General features: G+C 43.9%; 1 protein-coding gene across 1 annotated transcript; it reads right to left on the bottom strand.

The window, feature by feature from the left end:
- Positions 1-1,352: 1,352 nt before the first annotated feature.
- On the bottom strand, positions 1,353-8,434 carry rgmd (RGM domain family, member D). The gene is made up of 3 exons (XM_053430625.1): positions 8,211-8,434; positions 4,735-5,243; positions 1,353-2,933 (listed from the first exon to the last, which is right to left on the bottom strand). Exons 1-3 carry the CDS (start codon positions 8,302-8,304, stop codon positions 2,244-2,246), a joined length of 1,293 nt encoding a protein of 430 aa, XP_053286600.1. The 5' UTR covers positions 8,305-8,434; the 3' UTR covers positions 1,353-2,243.
- Between the last annotated feature and the right edge of the window lie 3,336 nt (positions 8,435-11,770).

The following is an 11,770-nucleotide window of genomic DNA, read 5'->3' as shown; positions in this document are numbered from 1 at the left end:
TCTCTGCCTTCATACATCTCTTTCATCTTGTCCATCCCTCTCTACTTTCCTCTTTTTCTTCCACCTCTCTCCATCCTTCTCTACCTTCCTCCTAAAGTTAGAAAGGAGGTAATGGACTTGTGAATTGTTTGGGTTGATCAGTCCAAACCAGGCAGCTTTACTTTAAACTCAGTTCAAGCTAAAAAATCAGTCTTAATATTAATCTGATAAAACTACTAATTATAGCATTACATTTGAATGTGTTCACAAGGAGCCTTCTCAGTTGCATTTGTGACGGCAGTACCAGCTGATCACATCCCTCTCTCCAATCCCTGCACTCATTGTTCAGTGCACAGTGCAGATTAGCATCGGGTGCTGTTGTTGACTCTAACCTGGTGTTAACCACAGACTAAATCCTATTTGGAGCCGTGCAGAGCTCTGGCAGACTAAAGCAAAGGCAGCAGCCAGCTCAGCACTCAGAGGTAACATTTACACAGGGGACTGAGAACATACTGTGGATCCCTGAAGCTACAGCCAGCCTGTCTTTATACCACGAGTTGTGACGCTCTGTGGACTGAGGACCCCACCAGGACCCGAGTGGTGCTACAGGCTCAGGGTTAGGAAATGCCACAAACTGTGATTTCAGCTTTTTGAGATATTTTTTATATTTGTGTGTCACCTGATGCTTGCAGACATGCACTGAACTCCAGATAATCTCCTTACGTACTGAGAATGCAAATGTCCCAGTGAGAGCCTGCTGACTCTCTCTAGTAACTCCTGCCAGCCCCTATAGTAAAAACTAATGTCTGAGATGTGAGAACACAGCAGATCATCTGCAGGATTCATCGCCAGCGAGTTGGCACGTTGATGTATTTACATTTGACAGATGAATATATATATATATATTCATCTGTCAAATGTAAAAACAGTTGTTCAGTGCATGTCTGCATATGTATGTATATATATATATACATCAATGAAAAAGCAGAGCCACACACGTCGTAGACACCAAACCAAGATGTCAAGTCAGCTTTTGGTGAGGAGGGCAGACGCCGGTGTCGATCTGCTGTAAACAAAAACACATGATCTCGTCAGTGGAATTCAGAGTTGGATCCTGCCTCTGCCTGCTGCACCCCCTCTCACCGGAATGCTCCGATTTATGTGCTGTTATGAACGGGTCTGCGTGGAGATTATCGCTGTGTTGTTCATGTGAGAAGGGCGAGCTCTGGAGAAGTTCCCTTTTTACTATACTCCGGAGTTCATCTCAGATTTATGATTTAACCCAGAAACAGTGAAGACATTTTCATATTAATTCTACAATAACTTTAAAATCATCAAAAGAATAAGGCAAATGTAAAAAAAACGGCCCATGGTCCAGAGTGTCCAACACTTTAATACAGAAAATTATAGATACATCACAACAACACATATTAGTTTACTTTTCTTAACATGTCTCAAAATAACCAGCTAAACAAAACCAATGTAAAACATATTACAGGTAAAACATCTATACACAGGCAAATGTACACAATATTAAACACATATATACACTCTTTTAATATATTATTATATAAAGATTTGTGGGGGTTTAAAAACTGGAAGCCAAACAGCTTGAAGAGGAGTGTTTCAAGGAGGAAATGAGAACGGCAGAGAATAGTTCATGGACACATGTTATGGATAGGTAGTTTTTCCTTACAGTTGTTGGATCCTGTGTATTTAGCATGCTGGTTTCTGAGACGACTCTTGAAATAGACAAAGAAACATTGAAATACACAAAACCTGCTATTAAAACCTGTAAGTGCTATTGATATTACTGGATTATACAGGATCTAGAAGCCACATTTGCTCTGCAACAGCTTATATTTCATGGAGTTATATGCAGCCAAACATAGTGGAGAGTTTGGAGGTTGTACATTTTCTCAATAAAAATGAAATATTTACAAAAAAAACTCCTTTCTGTTAATCCGCCTTAAGGTCAGCACACACGGTTTTACCTATGTAAAGCAATGAATAGTGAGAATGTAAACATGATTGTACGAATTTGTTTTTCTTCAAAATTATATGATCCGTGTATGAATCCACCAGAAATGTTAAATGGGAGAAAATGTCATTTTTTTTAGTGTTAAATCCTTCAAATGACAAAAACAGAAAACAATTCAGAAATTCAACAAAAAAATGTCTGAGCACTAATCACTCTTTCCTCAAGCTGGTAAAGCTTCCACGTTCTTCCACGCTCTTTTTTAATAAGCATTTATATTTATTTTTTACAAAAGCAGCAGAGTGAGGAGGAGGAGTGAGAGCAGGGGGGCTGCAGCCGGTGGGTGCGACACCCCACCGTTGTAAGGACGAATAATCCTCGGGGAGTTCTGCCTCAGTTTACTGGGCGGCAGTGCCTTTAAATCCTCCAGAGCACCGAAGGCTGCCATTGAGAACTCTGGGTCTCCAGTGGTCAGCAAGTCAAACACGCAGGACTGAAAGTACACGTCCTCCACCTGCAGAGTCTCTCTACACTTGGCCGTGGCCCGCTCCACCGTGTACACCTGGTGTGGAGGCCGCAGAGGGCCCAGCTCCGTGTTGGTGCCCTGCAGGCGGGGCTGCTGGCTCTGGCGGCCCAGCCTGTGCTCCTTGATGAGCTCGTTGCGTGGACAGCCGTGCAGGCAGAGCTGAAGGCCGCCATTTTCGTCCGAAAAGTCCAGCTTGTCCTCTGGCATGCGGATGGCGAAGGTCAGGTAGCTGCCTACACGCCGGATGATTATTGAAGTGCCGATGTAGCGGGCCTGAATCTTCACCTGCCGGCCCACTCCGGAGCCGCCTCGCTCTACCACGGTGAGGCTGCCGCTGTCGCCGCCGCCGCTGCGGGAACCGTCCTGAAAAGCCAGAGGCAGGTCCTCAGTCGTGGCCTGGTACACCTTCTGATCTGTACAGCCTTGATAGGACTTGAAGATAACTGTGATCTGAAACGGAAAGAATCATAAAATCTGGTATAATCATCATGTTCATTTGTTTTCATCTCCATTCTAATATTCTTCCATATATGAGTTAAATACTCCTCGCTTTACTGTAATGATAAACTTAGAGAAGAGGCCTTAAAACTAACCTGAGCGTGAGCAGTAACAATTACAACCACACGGTGGCAGCAGGAAACCACTCATTTAAAACGCTTGAGGCGCGTGTTCATGGCCTTCAGTGTTTTTTTATATACTGCTGTGATTTCCTCTGATGTTATTAATGCCAATTAATTCATAACTACAGCAAAGTATAGAAGAGACTGTTAACAGTGTTTCTCTGCTTAGCAACCAACCAAAGACAAGTCCTCACATAAACTACAATAAAACACTGCCTGGTCTCTATTATCACCCAGTTCTTCAGACACACAAAAAATGACTAAGACTAAAAACAACAGCGATAAGTCCACTGGTTGTCCTTGAGTTCTGGATTAAACCAAACTGTTTCATAACCACATCAATTCTCCAAGCATCTTCCATCACTTCTCCAACACCGGGCGTGCTAGTTCTCTTCTCTTTTTTTTTTAACTCAGTGACGGACTGTGATTTGTATTCCAGCTGAGCTTTGAAAAATTGGGGCCTAACCTCTGTTTCTTCCAAACACCTTGACAAAGCGGTGACTGTGGGCACGTTTACATTTACAAGGATACTGTACGTGATGGATGATTTCCTGTCTGAAATCTGGCTGTTAAAACCAACTGCAAAACCACGATGGGTCGGGACGGCTGCTGGATCAGACGCACTCTACAGATTAGACTACAAACACCTTTGTAAAACTTTTGCTTTAAAATATTACTCCGATTATCTTTATTTAGTTTAGTAAAGTAAATAGAATTACCTGATAATTATTCAAGATCCATGAATTAAATTAATATAAAAGCATCCTATTTTAACTAGTTTTAGTGTAAAGTGAACTTTATCTACAGCTGAGACTTTGAAAACAACAATAAACTAAATGAAAATACTTTAGAGAGGGAACATTTTGCAGTTTCAATTAACAGAATAAAAAAAAGAACCTTGCTGCTGACCCAATTATTCCTTTATTTTTCCACATTATTCCATATTTACACAGAAAGCGCCCCTGTTAATTATTTGACCAGAGGGGTGAAAAAAACATTCCAGATCCTGGCGGTGGAGGAAAATGTTTGAGCGAGCGTTAATCACTACCATATGACCACCCATGTGTTAAAGGTAGAGCGCTGAAGCATGTCTGTGATTCAACACCACTGAAGGACTCCCCTCCTCTCTTTTCCCCTCACAGATCTGAAGGAGCTCCAAGACAAGAGGAATGCTGGAGGCTCGAGAGGCACCGTGGAATGACGATTAACTTCACATGTTTGATACTTTATGGCAACGCTTGAGCTCGCGAGCTAGCACTCAAAAAGCAACGTGCTCATATAAAAAGGTCATTAGAATCAAACTTAGTGTGGTGCTAGCATTCATTTCTGACGTGGATATAGGTCGTTTTTAGGACAAAAGTAGTAGATTACAACTTATAGTGCATTAAATCATATATTAACGACAAACACCTAGTAAGATTGTGTGCTTATGTCCCCGCACCCTTTTAATTAGAGGTTTCCTATGTGGTGTTTGGGATTATTTCTATATTCCTTGCATTTGTTTTGTGGAATTCTGAATAGATTCACCTCTTCATGCCTCCAAAAAAAGACACTGTGACAGAGGTTGTAAGTAGACTTCAATGTTTAGAAATCACAAGCCAGAATAACCTCCTCTCTAAACCCATCCTTACCTTGCTGGTTGCCGTGGCACTCGAGCCCAGGACGACGGGCACATTGGTCACCTGCACCGACAGGTAGCGGTTATCGATCAGAGGCCACGCCCCTTCCACCTTGCAGGTCTGAAACTCGTCTCGGAAAGTCCGTAGGTGCGGGTCTCCAAATAATCCACAGTGGGCGTACTTCTTCTGAGCAGCAGAGCCCGACACAAGGACCCGGTTCTCATAGTCGCACAGCTCCGACACGGCCGGCCGGGACGTGCTGGGGACCTTGGCGGAGGACGTGGGCCCGTCGCTGGAGCAATTGTGCTGAGAGAATAGCTCCTTAATGCGGAAGACAGCCGAGTGGTAAACTAAGTCTCCCCTACAGCTGCGCGCCTGACGTCTGGTGCACAGAGCGTAGGCCCGCAAGGCGATGCAGTAGTCCAGGTCCATGGCCGCGTCCTCCTGCAGACCACTAGAGGGTGAGGTAGAAGACACGTACTCCGTATTGCAGCGCTGGATTCGACACTGCTGGCAGTGAGCTGAAAAAACAAATAAATTCACATCAACATTTGGTTCTGCAATGCTGTGACAACGTTTTTACAGGATTCTAGTCGTTCTCCTCAGTAACCCCCCCCCAACGTGATGCTGATCAAATCTACCAGTCTGAACCAAAACAAAGTTCAGTCCAAATAAGAATCTAAAGTCCATCTGACATTTGTGGATATATTACTTCAGCTCAGTCCACGAGGCAGCAGAGTCAAAACTTTTCCACTATCAAGTTTAGCTCAATCTGGAGAGCCATTAAAACCAAAATGTGTGAGCTCATGAGGCCGTGATTCCACACTGTGCTCCAGAGTCAGTCAAAACGTATTTCCCCCAACGAGTCCTCACAGAAACAGCATGTTTCCTCGCTGTAGGAGGAAACCAACCTGTGTTAGTTTGCCTGAGGGTGTTGAATGTGGTTTGGCTGTTGCTGAGGTAATTGAAGTCCATTAAGTTACACTACATGGCACAGCGGGGCTCGGTGTGTGGAGGCAGCTAACTTCAAGACGATCACATGGGGACTATCACAAAGAGTCACGCTTCTTCAGCAACTCGGGGTCCAAGCTGGAAGCAGGAGAAGGGTGGGGGGGGCTAGGAACGCAGCGTGCAATGTTTGGGTGGTTTCACCTAAATCCACGGCTTTCGCCCAAGTTATGACTCACAAGTGGGATATTTATTATAAAACAAAAAGAAACACGACTTCTCTGGGAAATAAGAGTGAGGATATTCATCAAGTTCATTTCAGCTGTGTGTTACTTTGGGGTGGGATGTCTCACATGCTGAGTGGTACGGATTTCATTTTCCATTTCCACCACACAGCAGATCAACACCAGCCAGAATCCAACAACACATACATCACCCCTACTGGATCACTGGCAACAGGCTGCTCCTCTATTGCCACAGGGGATTCTTCTGTTTACTCCACAGCTCCATCAAAATCTCCCAGCAGACACCGAGATAAGTGTGTGGAGATTTCACACCAAGTGCACATGAATACTTTTGAATCCGCTCTTCCCCCCCTCACCTACATCTGATGCACTGAGGGCACATGGCGGATGATTAATGCATCTCACAGTTGCCGCACTTCGACACCAGTCCTGATGAAAACTAAGATGGAGTTGGAGAGGTCAAGTCGGAGGCATTTCGCATCCCTCCTCCAAATTCTAACAAGGGCTCCGGCTCTCACTGAGGTCGCCCGCGTCTGCTGGGATTGACACTTCACAGCAATCATTGTCTGTACAGACATCTACACCCATGCATCTACATAAAGAGTGTTTTTGCTCCAGCACTTAGTGGGCTACCAACCAACAATGTGAGGAGCATGCAGGAAACAAGAGAGCGGAGAAGGGGAAATATAAAATGACCACACAGACAGCACTGCTAACAGTAAATTATTATATCAGATCAGAGATAAAAGAAGGAGATTAACAAAGGTCACTGATGTTTTGGGACACGTGTCTATTTTAATGTATTTATAAGTCTGCACAATGTAGCAGTTTTCACAAACTCAACTTATAAATGCTTTTCAGGAACTATTTTCGCACGCTTCAACCATTAGACTACTTGAAAAATATTCAAATGAAAAGTTTGAGAGGAAACTTAGGTAACAACAAGTCGTTACAACAGTACCACAACAGTAAAGTGGAACCTGGGGGCCGCCAGGGGTCTTTAAAGGAGCTGCAGGACATTAAGTAGCCCCAATGGTGCTGTTCATCATCTTAATATACATGTTATCAGTATAGATCATTAACTATCAGGTTGTAATGACCTGATACTGAAGCATGACTTGTCATTTTCCACTGATTGTGTCTGAATAAACAAACTTGAAAGTCAAAAACTATGATGCTTCTGTTATTTGATTCCTGATAAACTGCTATGTTAAACATATGCTCAAACAAACATCAGTGACAGTAAGTGATAATAATTGCATAATGAAAAATGTATGGAAATAATAAAGCTGAGGGAAGTGGGGTTTTTTTTGGGGTCTTTTTTTTTGTACTTATTCCTCAACGGAGATAACACAAGTTTAAAGGCTGGAAATTAAACTCCTCATTGAAAAATCTCTCAAACTGTGTCTCCGTTAGAAAACTGAGAACCCTGTTAGTGGGTGAGCCCATGTTGTGAGTTAAATACACCTCCTGATCCGCAGTGTGCTGAGTTAACCTGCTTTCTGATCCCAGGCTGCAGACCAACACGTTCAGAGGCCAAGAAGTAGGACCCCCATGCATGGTAGCTAACAAAGTTAATAAATGAAGCATGAAGTGGGGGAAATACCGAGCTCTCCACTTTCCACAGCCGCTCAAACTCCACTAAACCCCCCAGTTACACGCCCCAGTCGGGACACGGACAGTGAAAGCGGTGGTTTGGTGTTTCATTTGTGGTGTTTCTCTAGTTTTTTTTTAAAGAAAAACAAACTCCGTGTTTTTCTGCTGCGGTGACTGCGGGTGCTGTCGAACGCCTGTTGCTAGCTGGCTATGCTAACGGAGAGCTAGCCCCCTGACTTCAGTCAAACTGGTCACGGAATGTACTAATGTGTGGTTCGAACGTGTTCGTGGTTTTAGCGGTCGGGGCAGAAACGAGCCGTGGGGTTGTTTAGAGTTTTGGTAAAGCGGTGAAGTGGTCCGGAGAAAAGACGGCGGAGCGGGTGGACTCGTGCTAGCGGCGGTACGGGTGCTGCGGTGCTGGATGCTGGGACACTCCGCTGCTCCATGACTTTGTCCCCCCCCCTCCACTATGGAAGTATGGATGCGATACTTACAGCGACTTTTTTCACACTTTCAACGCAAAAAACAACACATTCGCCACATTCGATAACCCCCCCTCCCCAAACTTCTGTAACTTTCAGCGAACTAACTTTCCCGTTGTTTGGCCAACTCCACCTCCATTGCGGGGCAGTGCGGCGGCTCGCATGCAGGGAGCGGAGTGGGGGAGCACGGATTGGAGGGAGAGAGGAAAACGCTTACCTGCTCGAAACAGCAGCGAGAGGAAAACCATCGTCAACGTTACACAGTCCCAAAAGTGCCGCTTAGCCGTGGTGTGAGGTCCGCTTCTCCCCATACCAATCCATCCAGTTAGAATGGAGCCTCTCCACTGCTTCTCATCGACGCTGCTGCTGCTGCTGCTGCGGGGGAATCACACACAAGTCGGTCTCTGCTGCGCGCTGTCATCCAACAGGGGCCCCTGACTCTGCCAGGGACGCACCGAGGGAGGGGTCTAAAGCGTGCACACAGGGGCCCAGAGGTGACCGCTGCCCAATGGAAGTCTGATTATTCACCGACCACTTGAGATTCACATGTCGAGACAATAACAGGGGAGAGGAGGGGGCGAGGACGGAGGGAGAGTGGACTCAACTGCACTGAGACATAAGTTGTTGTTGTTGTTGTTATCACAAGGAAAGTGAGGAGTCACAGGTTGTTGTGATAACAGCTTATTACAAGTGCATATGCACCACACAGCCTGATTTCAACTTTTTTTCTTAAATACAGAAATGAAAGAGTAGAAAATGCATTAGAAAATAAAGAATCCCAGGTTTTTGTGGGTTGTACCACCGTTATTATAAGTACATATACCATATACAGCCTGTTTATATAGCTATGGTTAAAACTTAGGGCTACTCACCCAATTAAAAGGTATCAAGTGAGAAAAGTTTTTTCCCTTGCTTAGGAATTGAAACCATAAAATTTGCCTCAGACAATGACGAATCCCAGGTTTTTGATAACTACTTTTTCTATGTGCGTATCCAATACACGAGAAGTTCTCAAACTGGAGTCCGCCGATCCCCAGGGGTCATTGAGGATTTTATTTTCACTATAATTTCCTCCATAAGTAACACTGACACAACGTAGGACTATTTTGGTCCTAAATTTCATTAACTTCCTGGAACACAACATCCAAACAAAAAAAAGTCTGGTCTGTGGTCTCATTTTTGTCAACTGAGGGCTCTTAATAGTGCCAAGTGAGACAGGTTTGAGTGCCCTCAACCACAGAGGCTTTGGTGAGAAATTATTATTGTAATTGCCCGAATTACAAAATTAGGAATCACAGGTTTTTGTGATAACTGTTTATTATATGCTCATATACCTTATATAGGCTATATATAGCTACAGACCAACTATAAGTATAGGGAAACAAAACTTTTTTCTGAATTGCGAATTGAAAGAGTAAAAATTGCATTACAAAATGAGGAATCTTTTGTATTTATAAGTCAGTTATGCACCGACTTATTACATACAATGTATAACCTGTTTATAAGTGTGGTTAAATGTTTAACTTAAGCTTAATTTCCGTCTCAGGCAGAACTTAAAGTAGTAGAAATTGCACTACAAAGCAGAGAGGGAACATATGTCCTGTTAACCCCCCCCCCCCCCCCCCTCCTCCTCCTGGGGACAAATGCTTGTGTATTTTCAGCGTTAAGCAGGATTTTCTCACCTGTTGTTTTCTCACCCCGGCCTTTGTTCTGAAATAATGGGGTGTGATTGACAGTTGTGTGGGCAAACTAACAGATTTACTTTATCTAACGAATGTGTTAAATGTGACAAAGTCCTGTTTTTGAAATAAGAAATGAGATTACCCTAATGACTGAAGAGTTATGACTGAGAGTTTGTGTGGGTCTCACTCTGTTTGGGGGTCAGCAAATTCCTCGTTTGCGTCTTTTTTTCCCCTGAGTAATGTTTTTACCTGCCAAGAAAAAAAAACATGGCCGTTGTCTGTTTTTGTCGCTTGAAATTCAGAGAAAATACTCCGGCTCGATTATTTTCTCTCGGCAGGTCTCAGTGTGCCATTGATTTTTCCATTACATTTTCAGTTAGCAACTTGTGTGTTACTCTTTTCCTTTTGTGGCCAACTTTCCATCTCTCTCACTCCTTCAGCGACACTCTGTCTTTCATTTGCACAGCTGCTGTGAGGCCAGACCATCTGCAAGGCACACACTACTCACCAACTCTCAGCCTTTGCCTGAGACACTCTGTGCACTGTTTTTTTACGCCATGAAAATGAAGAGTTTCAACGCACCAACGGAATATTAATACATTTAGCAGTTTAAGTTTGCAAAGTTTTGCAGGATTTGATTAGAAGTTAATCCTTTGTTTAGGTGCAGCTGAGACATTTGGGACTGTAGCTGTGGGTCTCCCTCTCCGCCTTCTTCCTGACTTTATGAGGGAGAAGTGAACCCAGGCAGTTATTGGATCACTGGTTTTTCTATACACATGCAGGCTCCTCTGGCCACACAATTGTGTGATTCAGGTGGCCTGTCAGTCTTGTGAAAGGTCTTCACAGGCCCATGTTGATGTGGGGCTGATATATATAGTGGCGGGGGAAACGAAGACAGCTCAACCCAAGTGGAACGTTTGGATTGTTCTGAGCTGCCTGAAGGGCCTCTGTCACACTGGATCCACTGTGCCAAGTTTATCCCCCCAGAGGGCTCTACCTTACTCTGTTTGTCCAGCTAATTTTGGAGGCTTGCTTGGTTGATCTGCTTTATGGCCGTGCTTTATGGTCACATTTGAATCCCCTCAAAAACGCGAGTTACTCTTCGCATTTCCCTGGACAACCTGGAGACGGGGCGAGTGACGCAGCGCAGGAGAGAGATCTGTCGGTGGTGTGGATGTACTGAACAGCGAATTCAAATGAACGCAAGACTCACCTGTTATAGTGTTCAGCACCAACTGATGACATTTCCTGAAAGAAAGAAAATGACAAAAACACGTTGTTTAATTCAACTTGTAACAGCTGAAGATAAGAAAAACTCAAATTTAGAAACACAGTAGAAACTAGTATGACACATAATAGAGGGCACACCACCACCAAGTCCCAACAATCCCTTTAAATTCAATCAAGCTGCACCACATTGCACATACTCATTGAAATCAGTCCATCACATTTTAAAATTGATTAGTCCCAGGTTTGGCCCACACCGCAACACTGTCATCCACATACCACTCTGAGTGATGGCACTCGGGCAGTCTGCTCCTTTTTGCCAGATCTCTGCCGCAAGTACTTTTATCGAGATCCATGGATTATTCCAAAGGACATCAGTGAAAATGTAAATCTCGATAAAAAAAATAATTCAAGTGAAAAGGAATTCCTGGATCTGCAGCAAAATGGAATGAGCTCTTCTCTGACCCATATCACATCCTTCCAATTAATTCTGGATAAATCCATCCTGTAGTTTTTGCACAATCTTGCTTACAAACAAAAAAAACAGGAGTAAGACATAACCTCCTTGGTTAAAGTAATACAATAAAATGTTTACTTTCCCAATCTGTGTTACATAGAAAGTCCACAACATCACAGGCATAGCTTCACTCAATAAGCTGCTGTCTCTCTAAATGAGCTGTGGTTCCACATGGTGGCACAGATGACCACTGAAGCAAACAGTTAATTGATCCAGGTGGACCGTGAGGATGAATTCAGCATAAGCAAGAAAGCTCTGAGACGGCCCGTCAGGCTTGATGGGTGGAGAAAGACCTCTTTCTTCCCATGTTTCCTTATGAGCGTATTGCATTGCATGACCCAGCAAATATGT

Source organism: Pleuronectes platessa, chromosome 9, assembly GCF_947347685.1.
Source record: "Pleuronectes platessa chromosome 9, fPlePla1.1, whole genome shotgun sequence".
In the NCBI taxonomy this organism is placed as follows: Eukaryota; Metazoa; Chordata; class Actinopteri; order Pleuronectiformes; family Pleuronectidae; genus Pleuronectes; species Pleuronectes platessa.
The sequence above is the reverse complement of the archived record's forward strand: the minus strand, read 5'-3'. Positions and strand labels throughout refer to the sequence as shown.

What these genes read in the sequence shown, in the direction of transcription:
- rgmd (XM_053430625.1), bottom strand. Translation starts at nt 8,304, where the DNA reads ATGGGGAGAAGCGGACCTCACACCACGGCTAAGCGGCACTTTTGGGAC. An exon ending in CTCGCTGCTGTTTCGAGCAG is followed by an intron (nt 5,244 to 8,210) that starts GTAAGCGTTTTC and finishes TTGTTTTTTCAG; the next exon opens with CTCACTGCCAGCAGTGTCGA. An exon ending in GTGCCACGGCAACCAGCAAG is followed by an intron (nt 2,934 to 4,734) that starts GTAAGGATGGGT and finishes TTTCCGTTTCAG; the next exon opens with ATCACAGTTATCTTCAAGTC.